The 19,520-nt window shown below is 33.6% G+C and overlaps 2 protein-coding genes across 2 annotated transcripts in view; both read right to left on the bottom strand.

Annotated features, from left to right (window-relative positions):
- Positions 1–15,003, bottom strand: part of LOC106471496 (cholecystokinin receptor type A-like) — a 60,908-nt gene extending 45,905 nt beyond the window's left edge. Inside the window, exon 1 of the mRNA XM_022402528.1 lies at positions 14,544–15,003. Coding sequence (XP_022258236.1) covers positions 14,544–14,883 — 340 coding nt within the window. The 5' untranslated portion in view covers positions 14,884–15,003. The remainder of the gene's footprint in view (positions 1–14,543) is intronic.
- Positions 15,004–15,013: 10 nt separating this feature from the next.
- The window catches only part of LOC106471393 (cholecystokinin receptor type A-like), a 132,015-nt gene continuing 127,508 nt past the window's right edge, over positions 15,014–19,520 (bottom strand). The window contains exon 4 of the mRNA XM_013932026.1: positions 15,014–15,078. Coding sequence (XP_013787480.1) covers positions 15,014–15,078 — 65 coding nt within the window. The remainder of the gene's footprint in view (positions 15,079–19,520) is intronic.

Raw genomic sequence — 19,520 nt, 5'->3', positions numbered from 1 at the left:
ATCATAATTCTGTAATAAATAACTGGTTATTAGCTAAGTAAATATAAAATATAACATAAATATAACATTTATAAAATTTATAAAATATAAATTAACAGTGTTGTTTATGTTGCGTGGGTTTTGAAATATACTATGTATATGAAAAAAGATCATTTCTGTTATACAAATAAGACTCTTGATAGGTCAGAGGTAAGTTGACGGTCTTACAGTCCAGACTTAGTTTTACCACGTGGACAAAGTGCAGATAGCCCATTGTGTAGCTGTGCTTTGAAACAACAATAACTATACATGTGTAATGTAATAATATGTATATTAAAGTGTAAGTCGCAAGTTGAGAATTTAAAGGTTTGATATCCACTACAATTAACTAAAAATATAAATGATTCTTTTCTAGAAAAATAATCATGACTAACTTTCTAGAAATAGTCAATGTCTTTCCCCCCCCCCCCGCTAATTGGGATATTTTTATGTTTTATGGAATATCCTTTCTATAGTAGTAGCATCTGAATTATTTCAAATCAAATCGTCCAGCGACTGTCTAATAAAACTCATCAGCAATGTAGTTCGGAAAGCTGTTATTCTAATTACCTAATTTATCACTTGTGGCGTTAAAACTGAGATACAGAGAATATTTCGGTGTCTCTTACATTTATCCGTCTGTTTCTAGAGTTGTTCGCTATTATAGTGTAGTTAATTTCATGTGTTTTGAAAAAAATGTATTATCTGACAACAGTGTTTATTCAAAGCTATCTCACGCTGCATTTTAAGAAGCCCGAAAACTCTGCAATGATTGCATATCTACAATTTTTGTCCTTCTGCAATGTCCAACAATGGCTCAGCAGCAGGTCCGAGGGCTTATAATGCTAAAAACCAGGATTCTATACCCGTGGTGAACAGAGCAAAGGATAGTCCATTGTGTACTTTTGTATTTAACAAAAAACAAACTTCCCACAACATTTGGCTTATTATGAGCCCCCCCCCCCAGTGGCACAGTGATATGTCTACTGACTTATACTGCTAGAAACCGGGTTTCGATGTCCATGGTGAGCAGAGCACAGATAGCCCTTGGTGTAGCTTTGTGCTTAATAACAATCAAAAACCTTATTATAATCATCTTGTTCAGGCAACCATAAGATGTTACTTTATCGTTAGAAAACCTTACTGAGTGCCTGAAGGTACTAATTACTGAAAGTATTTTACCTTTACTCTAGCCCCCAGTGGCACAACGGTATGTCTACGAACTTACAACGCTAGAAACCGGGTTTCGATATCCGTGTTGGGGAGAACACAGATAGCCCATTGTGTAGCTTTGTGCTTAATTCAAACAAACAAAAACCTTTACTCTATTCGTTCGTGCAGAAGTTTAAACATGTGAACTATCAACGTTTGCATAAACTTTTATAAAAATCACTAGTCCTGAAATTCACACAAAAAGACTGCATTTCAAACAGTTTATAAAAATAAGGGAACAAGAAATGACCCCTCCAAAAAAGAACAACAAACATTTCAATATTTATTACACCCTTCAGCGTTTGGTTATTCTTGTCGGCCTCCGAAACGTTTCTGGTATAGTTCTTACAGCATAAAATTTAATAAGTAACGAATAGAATATATTTTCATTAAGTTTTTATCTGGTATAAAAATGTTTGGTATATTCTAATATAGAAATGATAATTCATAAAGATATCATTTTCAAGAGATTACCTTATATCCGACTTTGTTTAAAGATAAAATGGTTATCAGCAGCGCCATCAATACAACTGATTCAATTTTAACAATAATGTTGTGTGTAGCGAATAATGCATTCTTACTTAAGTTGCTACATCACATGAAGTAACATTGTGTGAAGCATAACTTGTGTGAACAACAATAAAAATTGAAATAAAAGAATACGAGACATTTGGTTCAAAGAGAAGCTCCATCTTAAGTCGTTTACTGTTCTGTTATACACATATATATATATATAACTAGGAGCTCCAACAGGAGAATCAAATATCTCCACCCCAGTATTAACTATATAGTCATTCAAAATATACAACATAACCGGTCTTTTATAGTATTATAATTTTTCACAGTACGAACGTATTCAGATAATATATTTTCTTACCTCTCCTCAACGGAGTTTATCATTCTAGAGTAAATCGTGAAAACGTTTCCAAAACTCTTATATTAACTGGAATGATTGATGAAACTAGCTTAAGCTACTCAGCTGCTGCGTTGCAATATATGTTTGCTGTTTATCAAAATTAATATTACCAAGCCGGAAAATATTTATCACAAATTATGAAGGTCTGAGCTAAGAGCCCCCCAGTGGCACAGCGGTATGTCTGCGGACTTACAACACTAGAATCCAGGTTTCGATATCCGTGATGGGCAGAGCACAGATAGCCCATTGCGTAGCTTTGTGCTTAATTACAAAACAAACAAACAAACTGAACTAAGAAATATATCTGAAAGAAAATGAATAACCAAACAAGATTTTGCAAAGTCCTGCACTCAGGAAACATTCTAGCATTTGGTATTTTTGTTCACGATTTAAATAAAAGGGAGAATTTCTTCTTCTACAAATTCTGTCTTTCTAATGGGTTACTCAGTCAATCGTGTAAAAGTCATCTCTTGTGTCTGTATTCATCCTTTATGACAGACCCCTGTTACGTATTACAATTTCGAATGGTCCGAAATCGAGCTAAATGATAATTTAAATTTAATAGTTAATTAAATGCCGATATATCTCCAATTTATGATATTTGCCAACAAGATTGATACACAGGGTTTTCTTTTTTTTAATACAAACATATTTTAATGCACAAACAATAATACAATGTACAATAACGGTTATTATAAATAGTTATTACAAACAATGATTTGTATACAAAAGTTTGACAAACTTATAAGCAATACAAAGTCTTCTTTCTAGTCTGGAGCTTCCTTGATATCTTATCGAGGGTTCACGATAAGATAATTTCGATAATTTTGAGTTGACGTAGGTATAATTCAGTTAATAGGGAGCTCGCTAGCTCTGTGGGCCTCGCTGGTCAAACGCAGATGATAGGTTTAATATATGAGTGTACGTAAACGCTAGTGTTAGCGTCAGTATTGGTACATAAAACTGAAATGTCGAGAAACTCTCCACGCGCCTATAAATATAACCAACGCTATGCGCCTAAAAACAGTATCTGTTATTGGTCTGGTATAGTTGGTATTCTATAAACCTCGGAAGCTATAATTGTGATTGATGCTTATTAATCGGATAACTTCAGATATTTGACCAAGAGCATTTATACATTTCGAACATTATAAAACATTTAACTTCAGTGGATTCCCATTGGACATTAGAACTCTTAGGAAAACATTATATAACTTCAGCGATAAAAAACTCAAACTCTTTATTCTTACACTCGAGAATCTTCTACAACTTTAGAGAATAGGCGGGAGTTTCGCAATACAGATTTAATAATATAAGTTATGTACATTTATAAATATAAATTAATTGAAACAAACATCGATATCAAAATTAATATATAATAGTAAATTTGTCACACTCCCAAGTGGCTCACCTGCAGGCTGACGACGCTAAAAATCGGGATTCGATACCCATGATGGGCAGAGCACTGATAGCCCATTGTATAGCTTTGTACTTAACACCAGCCAACCAACTTTAGGACAGTAATATAAAACACTAATTATGTCATAGAACTGAAGTTAGGTTTGTGACTCTGCCATCTTATTGTTTGAGTGTATAAAATATACAGTATCATTCTCTGGTGTTGGTTTCTTAAATTAGGAGCCACATGTAACCCAGTGGTTAGTGTAAGGGGATAGGGGTCGAAAGGTCCAAGGTAGGAGCTATGATATATTGTTGAATGCACTCTTCTGTTTCAGCTGTTGGAGCATTACAAATAATAAGTCAATCTTGCTATTTAGTTAAGAGTAAAAGCATATGCGGTGGGTGCTGGTGACTGGTTGCCTTCCCTGTGTTTAACATTTCTAAACTAGCGATAATACGGGTTGAAGACATCGAACACCAAATTCTTAAATTCAAAAATACCTACATTTCTTCAACAACCTTTCGGAGCTTTCTAATATACAATGAAATCCCTATTTTTATGAAGAGTTTCGCCATTTAATAACTTAATAACTACTTTATAATTGTTATGAAAGTTAAGAGAAACTCTAGTTTCAACCAAACAAAGGAAAAGTCAAGTCTTTTATAACTATATTTGTTCTAGAATTAATTGCCACAGAGTCGCGCTTTGCATTTTACAGCCATTGGCACGTTATAAGTGTGACGGTCATGTGTATTCGTTTAGAGTAGCTCAAGAGTTAGCCGTGGTTCTTGTTAACTAGCTGCTCTCTCTCTCTCTCGTGTATCAATTCAGATTTAGAAACTGCTAGCGCAGAGATCTTGTGTAGTTTTACGCATATATCTGACAAAAACAGACAAACAAAATTTCTATATTTGCTATTTGACTGCCTTTTGCTAAGTAACCTATGATATATAATTGACATATTTTTCTGATTTGTGAATAATTATTATTGTTGTTATCGTAATTTATATTTATAAGGATTGTAAAGTAATAGTTTTAATGTGCTTTTCATTGTAATTAGCACTAATAATAATAATATTAAAATTAAATACTAATTTCTTGATTAATAGATTAACGCAGCTTTCTACCGGACTTCTTACATTATCACTCTTTTGCCCAGCATTTTTCTTCTTTCCGACCGGGTGGTGTGTATTAAATCCTAATGAGTTTATGTTCACCAAGAGACAGTAACGAACAGAAGCATTAAAAATTTACGTAAGCGAATAATTAAATCCGTTGAAGGAGGGAGAAAACTGTAAGCAGATGTAACACCGTCTTAGTGACACTTGGAATAGCACAAAAAGTACACGAGCACCACTTAGTAGAGGAGACACAGTGAAGACTTTGACGAGCAGGAGCTAAGGGACGACAGTCAACAAAAAAGTGTTCAATTGTTTCTAGCAAGCTCCTATAAAAAGAACAATAAGAAGAGTGGGTCTACCCAATTTTATATATGGTAAAATTCACAGATGTGTTCCAAGACGTAATCGAGACACGACAACATCATGTCGTTGATTGTTTACAGTCATATAGGGTCTTGATAAAGAGGAGTAAAACAATAAACTGAAGAGTTCGACTAATGTTGGGTCCAAGTAGAAATGATTATCCCGTTTAACAGACTAAAACGCATAACAATTCTTCAAGGGATAGGTACAGTGGTAGAAGTGAAAAGCAGGGTTGCCTTAGCTGTTCTGTAGGCCAGTTTATTACCTGAGATTCCTATATGCTCAGGAATTCAAGCACAAATTAAATGTTGGCCGTTTCAAAAAAAGATGGACATTCTCACATTAAAACAGGACGAGTATAATATTCATTTTAGATCAGACTTAAACTATTTTAAAATCAGAAAAGCGAGCAATCTAAGTAAATAAAACCTAGATAGTATGAAACCAAGGGAACATGAGTAGCATAAAAACAAGTTTTGCAACATAACTGCCAGAATAATCAGTAAGTTTAAGAAAAAATGAGGAAATCTAAGGTCTGAACACAAAATATACGAATTGTTCTCCCAGTCGATGGATCATGAAAACTCATCATAAATACGTAACAATTTATGAAAATTTCCAATGATTATAAGTTAGGTAGTTTGTGGTCAGGATGAAAGGATAAAACCAGAGGCTATAATTTATGTAGAATAATCGTGTTAGGATATTTGCAGAAGCTAAAGAAACTAGGTAAGCAACTTGCTCCACTTATAATAATGCTCCAGGAAAACAAGATTTTTGAAGTAATTCCGATTACTTTTCCTGACCAATAAACTGTTATGTACGTAAATTTAATAGCCTCTCAGATTATATAATGCCTAAAATAGACGTAGGGGTACATTTCATAGCAACAAAGCAAATCTTCGACGAACGATTTTGAGAGGACGTCAAGTTTATTGAGAGCTGATAAAAGAGCAGAATCTTATAGGATAAAGCCATAATCTGTCTTATATTGGATAAAGTTTCAGTACAGTAGCAGAATAGTATAGCGGTTTGCCTTCTCCTTCCTCCCCAAAAAAGTACCAGAAACTGTCGAAGATAGCTAAGATGTGGCTAACAAGCAGCAACCAAAGAAGCTAGGTGAGCCTTTCAAGACCAATGGTTATAAAGCAACAAACTCAAGTACTTGAATTTGTATATAAAGAAATGTCCATGTTATAAATATTCAAGGAGAAAATAGTGGTGAGTGAAGGATGGTTACAAGTTATGGACTTGCTCTTCATAGCATAATCTGAGAATCTGTCCCAGAGTGAATATGATCTAAAGTAACTTTCAACAAGTGACATAAAAGTAGTAGGTTTCTGCTTATAAGCCAAAGGAAAACATCATCAGCGATAGATACCACAAGCATCTTCTCTTTTAGACGCTCGCTCATCATAAATTTAGAAACAGTGAGGTAAAAACCTTCAGAGAAGACGTAACTTTTATGTCATTCACGATATCAATAAGTCTTGAAGGCCTTTCCCAGAACATTAATACTGAGTGACACTTAAAAGAACTAAAAATGCGAAAAGAGTCAGTAATAGACGAACAAATTTAATTAAAATGCCCTGGAGGTTTTAAGTCAGTCTTAAATAGAAACTACGTTACGCGGTCGTCAGAGTGAGCATTATCAAATGTGGGAACATAGACGTAGTGAGAATATATAATCGTTTTAATGTAACGTATTCATCACTTTGTTATATCGCTGAAATTATTTCAAAATAATTTTTGCCATAAATCAATCATCAAAGTAACAAAACTGGTTGAAAGTAATACAGTTGATTATTGCCTGACCAACTTAGTTATTTAATAAATAATACATTCTTAAGTCGCCAATATCCACAACTTACATCACATAGGTTAGGGACATCGTTGCCTCTATTGCAGTAAATTTAAATTGTCTAAGTAAAATAACATTTAATAAAAGGTATAAGGGAATTTGAAAGTTTAAAAAAATTGTAAGGACGTTGTAATCACTATACCGGATAAAGGTAATGGGATTGTAATTTTAAATTAAACGAAATCCATTCTAAGTAATACGGATAAGTTTATATAAATTAGGAGTGGTCCCGCAACAACCAAGCAAGACAAACTTACAAGATACCTTTTAAAGTTAAAAAAAAGACGGCGTCACAATGAGAAAAATATACCAAAAAATATAAAAATATAAAATCAGACCAACGGGCTCAAATTGTAGGGTTTTAGATAGACTTCCTAATATTTACAAACAGGGATTTCCAGTTAGACCAACTGTTCCTAATGTTGGTATCTGTAATCAATTATAAGCAAGTTTTTTTACTGTGTTTGAAAAAAAAATTACACGATAAATATTCTGTTACGCATATTTTTGAATTTGTCAATAGCTTGAAAAAGACACAGTTTAATGATAATGTTTAGTGTGATATCGAGTCACTGTTTACAAACATACGTCCAGACTAAACCATTGATCTTTGTTCTAGCCTTGTGCTTCTGATAAAGAAACTGTACAGGGTATAATCAAAGATGTTTTTAAAACAATTTTACGTTTCGCGATGAAATGATTTCATTTCATGCTTAACTATAAAATCTACGAGCAGACTGATGAAGTGGCTATGGGTTTCAGTCTTGCTCCTTTTGCTGCTAGTTTTTCTCTGCTTTAGGTTCCCAGTGGCTCAACGGTAAATCTAAATACTTATAACTTAAAAAAAAACAGGTTTTGATACCCGTGGTGGGCATAGCACATATAAACAATCAATATATAACCCATATCCTGTGTTTCCATGAAAAGGTCTGGTTATAGTCCTGCCCTGAACGTTTTGAGCTTGTGTATTACAGGAGATATGTTGATCACACTTTTGTGGTGCTTAACAATGTTGAATCGGTTAAATAAATGTTACCAGTTTTTAAATGGCAAAATGATTGACAAACTCTCGTTCATAGATGTTCATGACTTAAATAACCAGGGTATACTTACCACTAAAGTTGATCATAAGCCCACTTTCACTGGACTTTATTCGCATTTTTAAAGGTTCGCTACTTCAATCTTTAAAGAAACTCTGATTAAAACCCTGCTATACAGAGGAAATCAAACTTTTTTCAAGCAGAAGTTGAGAGCATTAAACAACTGCCTAAAAGAAATTGTTTTCCAGTATCGTTCCTAATTAAAATTATCCGCACAAAACTGAAAAACAACAAAAACTAAATACCTCTTCTGTTGTTATTTTAGATATTCCAAATAAAACTGTAAATGCAGTTATACCCTACTTGGACACTATTGCATACACAATTAGGAAAGCAGCACTAGTAGTAGTATCAACCACTGTATAAAACCTACAACACCAGCAGTATAACAAATCATTGTATGAAACTTACAACACCAATAGTATTATCAACCACTGTATGAAACCTACAACACCAGTAGTATTATCAACCACTGTATAAAACCTATAAAACCAGTAGTATTACCAATCACTACATAAAATAATGTGGTGTCGTGCCAACCTCCAGTTTATTCCGCGTCATTCTATATTAGCTGTAAATATTCCACCAAAGCTAAAAAAAGCAGCTCTTAACCAGTGGATGAGAGCACTGCCACTACATCTTCTATCGTTAAAATGTCAAGAAAAACTGAACAAGAACTTCGATCACTAAACATGGAGTGGACTAAAAACTAAGTTTAAACAAGTGTGATTAATTCCATTATATCAGTCTTCCCTTTTAGCTAGAGCCCTGAACTTACCAGTTTTATTTTTACACTCCTCACAATCGTATAATAACAACCAAGTTTATTTTTCAGTTTACTATGTTTATCTATAAATATTACAGACTTATTTTTAAAACTATTATTTAACTTGTTAGGCTCTGAATCTCCTATTTACAAATTCGTCGTTGCCCAATAACCCAGGTTCACTTCATTCACCACTATGCACATCTGTTTTTCCATATAGCAACATGTTTTTTTTCTTGCCTCTGGAATTTGTTTTGAATGATTGAAGGGTTGAAATAAATAGAATGTGGCAGTAACAGAAACAGACGAACTGAAAACAAAAACTCATTGCATAGACACAAAGCTTGGATCCAATTCCTCTCCTCCTCTATTCAATAATTCAATATTGTAAAATACATTCGTAAAAATAAGTGCATTTGCATTCGTATACTTATGTACTATTGCAAATGATAGGAATAACTGTTTGTTTATTTTGAATTTCGCGCAAAGCTATCTGCGCTAGCCGTCCCTAATTTAGCAGTGTAAGACTAGAGGGAAGGCAGCTAGTCATCACCACCCACCGCCAACTCTTGGGCTACACTTTTACCAACGAATAGTGGGATTGACCGTTACATTATAAAGTCCCCACTGCTGAAAAGGTGAGCAAGTTTGGTGGGACGGGGATTCAAACCCGCGACCCACAGATTGCGAGTCAAGCGCCCTAACCACCTGGATATGCCGGGTGATAGGAATGACAGCAGTTGAAACAATACTGTAGACTGACATGAGAATAACACGAAGTTACAACGATTTAAGCTTGTTTAGAGAACATAATATTAAGTTTAGAGGAAATTAAATATTCACGCGATCATAACCCTACCTCGTGTAGAAGTTTGGTAAAACATATAAAAGTTTAATCTTTACATATTTCGAAAGGCTGCTTATATGTAAAGGAAAAAACGAAATTAAATATTTTAAATGTATATACATAAGTAAGAGAAAATATGGTAATTCTCTATTTTTTAAATTATTGAAAGTAATAGACTGTATGAAATCCTTTTTTTTTTTTACTTTCATGATAAAATTACAATCATATTACTCTATATAGCTTTGTAAATTATAGGCATTTCTCGGTTTGTTTTTGAATTTCGCGCAAAGCTTCACGAAGGCTATATGCCCTAGCCGTCCTTAAATCAGCAGTGTAAGTCTCATATAACGCCCCCACGGCTGAAAGGGCGTGCATGTTAGGTGTGACGGGGATTCGAAATGCGACTTTCAGATTGCAGGCCATGCCAGGCCTAAACCTTTTTTTTCTGTTTGTCATTCAGATTACATATTTCAGTATAAAATCGATTGTTTAAATTATGTTACTACATTGTGAAGTAACACGTGAAGTTTAATATTTGTTATATGAAAGTGGTAAACGCACGCCAGCAAATAGTTTCCTGCTGCCTTATATAAGAAAATTAAATATTCATAAGTAGGTGTTTTTAAAACTAACCAAAGATTTAGATTTTTCACGTCGTATTTTTTTTTCAGTAGTATCATGAGATCAGAGTTGTTATTAATAAGGATACTGTAATGCATATGAGATACTTTAACGTTAGACACATTTATTGAGATACTATTTAATTAAATAGTGAGCTAGAGAGGTTTCTTGAAGTGGTTTAGGATGCTTTTATACACCAAATGACCAGAGAGCCAATAAGAGAGCAAGTTAGAGTTATTGTTTACCACCAGTAAAGATGTGGTTACAATAGGTGAAATCTGGGGACACTTGGGGAAGAATTTTCGTTGCGTACTTAGGTTTGATGTTTTATTATATTTTGAGATTAAGCAAATTTAGTTTTAGATCCTAATTATCAGAAAGCAAAGTCCAAGGCCCTGATACAAGCTTTGTCATTAGTGAATTAGGATTACGAGATAAATGTGATGTCTAACAGATTTGGAAAATTTTCAAAAATTCCCTGTTTTTATTTCAATATAGACGTTTTCCTAAAAAAGAGGAAAATGATAACAAGGAATATTATACCTATATGTACTAAAGACATAAATAACAAATTCTGCAATAAATGTTTTATATTTAAGAAGTTTAAATTGACAGTTAGGGTGGGAGCTTTACGGGATTATTGGAACACTAGGGATTTGATAACAAAAAGAAATAAAAATGATTTATGAGAAACAACTAGTTGAAATATTAAAAGTAACAGTAAAAGTTTATTAGGCAAGTTGAACGTAAGCAAAATGTCAGAATGGAAATTCGGTTTTTAAAGAATGTGATAGCAAGGATTTTGTTGAAAACTATCAGATGTCTGAGCTTTTAAATGTTTTCTTCTGTTTCTACAAGAGATGATATTAGTAATATTACTGACTTTGAGCATTCTATGGAAAGTATTGGAATTGATCTGGACCATGTAGTTATTAACTCCACAGTGATAAGTAGAATAAGTGGGAATACAGATATGGATAAAACATTCAAATGACACAAGGTTTCTCCCCTAGGGTTTTAGAAAATGTCAAACATTAGATATGTCAGCTTCTATTTTTCAATAGACAGTGGGCAGGTGACTGAGAACTGGATAACTTTTTATGACAACCTTGTTTACATAACGGTGATAAGAGTTGTCCTAGAAATTATAGGCCGGTTAATCTTACTTCTATAATGTGAAAACATAGTATCATAAAACAAACTCAATATGAATTCCTTAAGAGTATAGCTTGCCTTATTAATCACTTAACTGTATTTCTAGGATTCCAGTTATTATCTGGATGATAAAAAGGGTTTGTACTTAGAATTTTAAAAATTATTGATAAGTATCATATAAAATTTAGCAAATAAAATCACATCGGGAGAATTTGATGTAAGGCTAACCAATTTAATTGGGGAGTTTTTGGATGAAAGGAAGAAAAAGTTGTTATTAACAGAGTCCAGTTAAACTGATATCTTGTTCCTAGTGTAGTGTTTCTCTGGTCAGTACTTAGTTAAGCCTTTGCCTCTTTTTATTTACGCTAACGATACTATGATAGGGCAATAATCAGTAAATTAATAAAATTTGCTGATATTCTGGAGTATTTATAAGAATGCAATATAATGCATTTGGGTTATCATAATTTGAATCATACAGTTAATACAGATGTGAACCCACTCAGTAGTATTATATAATTTCCTAAAGTTATCGAAATAGTGTTCCGTTGCTAATAGTAAAGCTAATAAGATTTTAGAACGTATATCAATACCTATAACTTACAAGTCATAAAGATAATTTTCTCTCTATACAAATCCCTAGAGAAGCTTCGCTTATAATAATGTGTACAGTTTTTATTCTCCTTAACTAAGAAAGGATACTGAGATATTGGAAAAGTTCAGAGGAGGACTACTAGAATAATTCCAGAGAAGAGAGTTATCTTATAGGAATAGTATAAGATTTCTTAAAACGTATTTTCTCGTGAGAAAAGAAGGGTGAGGTTGATTTTATTGAAGCTTATAGGATTATTTAAGAGTTCCATAGGATAAAAATCTGTGATTTCTTGGTAGTGTATTCTGAAACAATAAAACGAAAGAACACAAGTTTAAGATATGGAAAATATTAATAAGGAGATTTATTTTTCTAACACGGTGAATGGCTTATGGAATGAGTTGCCATCAGTAGTAGTGAAAGCTGGCATTTTACTAGAGCTTAAGAGAGGAATCGATGATTTTCTGATGAGTAAAGGGTAGATTTTAAATTTTCCCTTTTGAAGTGTGTTAGTGCAGCTTTCAAGTACAAAAATGGTTCCTTATTGTCAAAATTTATGTTATGATTTTCTTACAGTTGAAATATGTCAACATATCTTGATGTTAAATTATAAACAGACTTCTTACGTAAAAAAGAAAAAGAGCTCATGCGTTTTCTTTTATATTTTATTCTGCTAAGCTGTTAAGTTATCGAATATGTTTTGTTAATCTTTATGTTGATTTGTATAAAAACGTTATTAATATTTCTGTTCGTATAGTTTGGTATGTTTTGAATTTCGCGCAAAGCTACACGAGGGCTATCTGCACTAGCCGTCTCTAATGTAGAAGTGAAAAACTAGCGTAAAGGTAGCTAGTCATCACCACCCACCACTAAATCTTGGGTTACTCTTTTACCAACGACTTATGGGATTGGCCGTCACATTATAACGCACCCATGGCTGAAAGGGCGAGCATGTTTGGTGGGATGGGGATTCGAACACGCGACTCTCAGATTACGAGACCACCTGGCCATGCCGGGCCTCGTATAGTTAGTCAGGATCACTTGAGTGTAACTTATTTAGTGTAAACGGTTCATAAATATTGTATTGCTGGTCAGATGTACTAGTTATAAATGATTTTGTATAAAGGATTCACAAATATTATATCTATGGTTAGGTGTCATGAATATAATAGCATAAGGAAAAATAGCTCAAAAATATATTTCCAGGCCATTATTTCGAAAATTAGAAGTGGAATAGACTTAAAAACAAAAGTATAATTATTCCTACAAAGTTATAATTGATTGAAAGTTAGGTATTATATTTCAAAACATCATGACCATGACCTTCAAAAGGTAGCAGCAGTTGCTACAGTTTAGGTGCCATGTAGCCTGGTGACGATGTTTGTTTACCATGCGAAATAGTAGAATTAGCTAGCCGTTGCGTTATTAGGCTTGACGAGAGTGGTTAGAATCAGACTTGACGGCCGAGTATTTATATATATTGCTTTTAATTGGATCTTCAGGGACTTCGAATTTAAGATGTATAAAAACTGCATTTATACATTTTTTCGCTTGCCAAAAATGACTGTCTAGGAGAATTTTCTTTTACTGTCAGAAAGCACCAGCTGGGCTAGACCATGATGGCAGCAAAATAGATGTAAAACGATTAAGCTGACGAACACATCCACTTTTCTGTTTTTTTTTGTTTTTTTTTTTGGCGCAATGCTAAACAGTGGATTAACTGTGCTCTCTGTTCATTGCGTGGATTAGAACCCCGACATTTAGCGTTTTATGTCAATAAAATTATTGCTGGTTCACCGGGCGGACCCTGTTTCTTTGATCAAGCATAGATAAGTATGAAGACCAATGTAATATATATATATATATATAATATCCATACAACTAAGTACATCCACCTTATCGTTTTGTCACCTTCTATAAGAGTAATCAGTGTATTTGGAAGGTAACCAATACTTTTGACAATTTTGTCTAGCCAGAGTATTTTTAGTGTATATAAAAGAAGTGTCCGAATATTACTTACACAAAAATAACTTCGAACATTTTATATTAAATGATTCATTTCAAGCCGGAGGAGCGACTAAACCAATTGCACAGGCCTGCCAATTTAAACTTCATAAAAATTGTTTTGGTTTTAATAATGGATTTTCCATAATTGAGCTACGCAGATTTCGAAAATAATATTCATATTTTTCTTTAACGTAAGGATTTTTTTTACAAATCAGGAAGAAAAATAAACTCTTACTTAGATTAAATTATTGTTTCGTTTACCACAATGAACATTTTTTTATTATTATGTTTGTTAACAAAAATACAAACATTCTTTTACAGGAATTATTGTAGAACATATAAAAGTTTTAAGACAATAAAAACATCACAGGCCTGTGTTATTATTGTTAATATGGAATATTTTCCTTCATACCCACGCCCAGATAAACTAAAGGTAAACTAATTTAGCTAAGTCCTAATATTACAAATGAAACTAAAGTTAAAACTTATTCAGGATTTCTTAAGCAATTAATATTTTTATGCATATATCTGTTATGAGTTATAATGTATACGTGGTAAATACCTTGGAAGTAAGGAATCATGCGGCACATGGCTTCTCCAAAAACAAATTCTCGAAGCAGGGCTCCAGCTAAAGTGAAGGGCATGCAGAAAACTCCAAGAAGCAGGTCACTAATAGCCAGGTTCATCAGGAAGACGTTGGTCACTGTTCTCATCCTCTTGTTAACTGCAAGGGTAATGATGACAAGCATGTTTCCCACAATAGCCAACAGTAAAATAATACTGTATAAAAGAATTAGACACACTTTCTCCTCGATGCCTACCAACGAATAGTCGTTTGAGGTATCATACGATTCGTTATCATTTGCTGTTTCCGAAGAGTTTGATAAAGACAAGTGAGCCATCGTGTTCGTTTTCAACTATTTTGCGAAATGTTGACAAGATAATACCAGGACTAGTGGATCTCAAAGTTATTCGGCCAACCTTCTCTGGCGTATGCTCTGTGGAAGTGTATTTTGATAGCAGCTTGCCTTTTTACTTCCTCCGACCGTCTGTTACAAGTTTGTTGTTGTCAGGTATTGGTTTTCTGACAGCAGGTCCTGAAAGAAAAACGCAAGAAACAAAAATTAAGTTGGTGGAAAATGAGCCTTTCCTTCTGCCTTTTCTTTCATTTTTCTAAATACGTAATAATATACGTAGAAGAAAAACTGAAGTAGAAAAAACGTATTATCAAAATGTCATCGCATAACTCCAGGATGAAATGTTTGGAAAATAAGTCCTGTGATCTAGAACTGGGTTGTAGGAAAATATGATATTTTTATGTTAAGCACTACTGTAGATGAATTTAAAAAAAACTATACATTTTATGATAAGTTCAAAACGTGTTGGGATGTCTAAGCATTGCGAACCCTAAGTTTCAAGCACACACTTTTCAATCACTTACATTTACAAAAGCATTCCTCTTTTGTTTTGAATTCATTGAGTGTTGGATTAACAAAAACAAAACATTTTCTTACAAAATAGAATAAAATAACGTTTATAGATACCTCATTATTATAAAAACCATTTCTATATTGAGTCTACATAAGAAATCCAGTTTCAAAACAAACAACTTAAAACGTTATCTATTTAGTATGAAAATATAAAAACTGTCTTAAAATCTAAGTTAGGTTAAAGAAACGTCGTTCTTATCGTGGTAGCAATATGGCTAGGCCATACAACCATTTAATGTCGTAAGTATTGACTACTGTAAAAATTGTACAAAAATTTCAAATCTTCTATTTGGAACAAGTCAGTAGTAAATGATATGCATAAGAAACACAAGTGTTTCATGTCTATAGCGTGATGAGTCAGGAAGTTTTATGAGTAACATTATCTCCTAACCAACTATAAGGACTCAGTAATAAAGAAGCACATAAGAAACATAAGTGTTTCATGTCTATATCCAGATGAGTTCTGATTTTTACGATTAGAAACAGCTCATATGCAGCTAAAAAGACTCGCGAATATAAAGAAGAAGAATGTAACAAATGCAAATTTTTTGTATATAAACACTGAACTAGATTTTGGGTAGCTAAACAAACTTTTAGCATAAGTTAACTTTCTCTATTCATCCAGCTTACTAGTAATATACTTTAAATCTTAAGTGCCAGATGTAAAACATTATCCGTAGACGTAATTTGAAGGTTTTATCTATATGATGTGGAAAGTCTGTGAGCATAGACATGAACTGCAAATTTAAACGTATAGGATTAAGGAAAGTATATCTCTTGGTTTGTAAAAGATCGTTTGCGTATTTGTAGATATTCACAAAGCTGCGGAATGGTCCGTTTATGCTGTGCCAATTCCAGAGATCGCTCCCGAATTTTAGCATTATAATCTTTCAAGATTACCTTTGAGCCAGCGAAAAGGGGGGTGGGAGACGATGTTAAAATATTTTAATTCTAAAAATCATATTTGCAACTTAGTATACACACCTGGCTATCGAATTAAATTGATTAGAGATTGTTTACATAGGTTCTTCAATTTCAGGTTCGGTTGGGTAAATATTTTTGCATGTCTTGAGGAGACCTAATCTAACTAAACCTAACCCTGCCGAAATTAAAATATGAGCATCTATTTATTTGTGTATAATATTTATGTACGTATAATATATGTGTGTGTGTATATACATGTTAAATTTCCAGAAAAAACAGAGCAAATGAATAAATATAATTGTCTGATTCGTGGCCAACATCTTAAGAAATATACTTCAGAAAACTGAAAGAACGTAAAGTAACAGTCAATTCCGTTCTTCAGTTCAAAGATCCAGACAAATGCCTTGTGGCTTTAGGTGCTGTGGGTTGGTTCCCTTTTCTATGATCAGTAGCTCAAAGCTAGGGACGGCTATAACTGACCTGGCCATTTAGCGCATGTGCGCATAAGGTGTCGTTCAGATGAAAAATCCAACTCCTTTCTTTCTGAATATAGTTTAAAGCTTCTCAATTCTATGTTACTCGGATAAGATATTTAATTCACAGTTTTTGCCATGTTTTATGTTGTTTGAATAAAGTAAACAAATCTGGGTATTATTAACTTTCATCCAAATAGAGAGTAGTTTGTCAGCGTTGGAGTCGCGATCTGTAGGTCATGGGTTCGAATCACATCACCGAATATTCTCACCCTTTCAGCAGTGAGAACATTATAATGTGACGATTAATCTCACTACTCAATTAGTGTAACTCAAGCGTTGGCGGTGGGTGGTGTGGACTAGCTGCCTTCCTTCCATTCTATGTCTTCTAAATTAGGGATGGCTAGCGAAGATAGCCCTTGAGATGCTATGCGCAAAACTAAACACACAAACAGACACAATATTCTCATCTCATTTAATGCACTTCATCAAATGAGATGAGTTTATTGTGTAACTATTGCTGTAACTAGCTTTAAGTCAAACCTAATGGTACGATTACAATATATACTTATGAGCACAAACACATTAACGTAAGGAAATGTTTACATGTGCCTAACGCTACCGATGCTCTAAGCAAAATCCTCTACGGTTTGTATTAATTGTAAATGTTTCTTAATAGGATAACCAAGTTTCACACTTATTTCACATTTTAATGAAACATTTCATTTCGTAATTAATTAAGTAATACATAATTGATCAGAAATGTCTATGTTTATTAATTATCCTCTTTTGTGTCTCTTAGGGCTAGTTACTAGAAAACTTTATTCAGTCAGTAAAGGATTATTGCAAAATAATGTTTGGATATTTTATGATTATGAACAACTATGTTAGAAATTACTTTATGCCATCAATGAAATAAACGTAACTATATATTTATGCCATTCTAATTGATGTTATTGCCTCCCCTCTTCACTGGCTTATCGGTAAGTCTTCAGAATTACGACGCTAAAAATCGAGTTTCGATACTCGAGGTGGTCAACGCACAGACAGCTTTGACCTTAACAGCATCTTACTCTTCAGTGTTATCTATTTTCAAACTGTATAGTGTTTATGTTCTATGTAATAGTTTACAGTAAAAAAATAATACCAATATCAAATAAAAATTATGTTGTATTCTGTTTTCCAGTGTCGAGTATGGTTTCATGGTTTGCGCCCTGTTACCGCCACAAATGCGTGATAAGAGTGACGGTCAAATTCCACTATTTGGTCATACAAGTCGGTGGTATTAACTAGATGCCTTCTCTCTGGTATATTTTCTAATAAATATGTACAGGTAGAACGTAGTCACGTTATTTGTTCATAACTGTGGAAGAAGTATAAAAATATAGGAGGTTTCGTGCATAAAACTTTCGTCTGTTACAAAACTTCAAACAGCACGTGTTTGTTTGTTGAACATTCAATTAAAAGAAAACGAAATTCGTTTGTTTATAGTATTTCGAACAAACCTACATTTACGCTATCTGCGCTAACCATTGAAGTGACATTCTACTAGTTACAAAGCCATTACATCTCAGACGCTAACTACATTGTTTCGTTGACTATAGTTACCAAAACAGATAATTTTCTTGCCCATATAATGGGGCGAAAAACATTTTCTGCTAAAATACAGTTTCAACTTATGGTGTTGACGATCATAATAGCTTTTCCCTTAAAAGATCGCACGAAGCTCTTATATGCATTACTTCTTTGTTTGGAATTAAGCACAAATTTACACAATGGGCTATCTGCCCATTACGGGTATCGAAACGCGGTTTCTAGTGTTGTAAGTCCGCAGACATACCGCTGTGCCACTGGGAGCGGTATGCATTACAGCTGTAAATCAAGTTACGGAAACATTTACCTCATTTTTCGATACCAGAATCTTATTTGTAGCTTTTCAACTTAATATTTTAACTGTTATTGTCAAATGTTCTGTACTCCAAATAAAAATAACATTAAGAAATTTTAGTATCCGTCGTAAAAGGTTAAGTTGATACAGCTTAAAGCTAGGTGTATTGGAAAACTAAGTGTCACTAATACCTCAGAGGCTTTGTTGATGTATTATCTAATTTTACATGCATTACGTTATAACTACATTGATATTTCCTTTTCCTATTAATGAATTACTGTACTGGTAAAGATCCAAGACAACTTTCTTATGCGCTACTTCTCATTGCTTATGAAATAGATTTATCACTAAGATACCTTGTAAGATTTTTAATTCTGCCCGGCATAGCTAGGTGGTTAGGGCGCTCAGCTCGCAATCTGAGGGTCACGAGTTCGAATTCTCGTCCCACCAAACATGCTCGCCCTTTCAGCCGTAAGGGCGTTATAAAGTGACGGTCAATCCCACTATTCGTTGGTAAATAGAAGCCCAACAGTTGCCAGTAGGTGGTGATGACTAGTTGCCTTCCCTCTAGTCTTTCAGAGACGGCTAACACAGATAGCCTTCGGTGTAGCTTTGCACGAAAGTCAAAACAAACCAAACAATCTTAAATCTATTTTCTCGAATTTTACAAAGTTTCGTTTCTTGTTGGTGTTTATTAGAAAATGTGAACTGATTTGTTATGGAGCTCAGTGTTTTTCCTAGTAATATGAATAGTAGCTTGGTAC

Source organism: Limulus polyphemus, unplaced genomic scaffold, assembly GCF_000517525.1.
Source record: "Limulus polyphemus unplaced genomic scaffold, Limulus_polyphemus-2.1.2 Scaffold4, whole genome shotgun sequence".
In the NCBI taxonomy this organism is placed as follows: Eukaryota; Metazoa; Arthropoda; class Merostomata; order Xiphosura; family Limulidae; genus Limulus; species Limulus polyphemus.
This window is presented reverse-complemented; position numbering and strand designations above follow the sequence as displayed.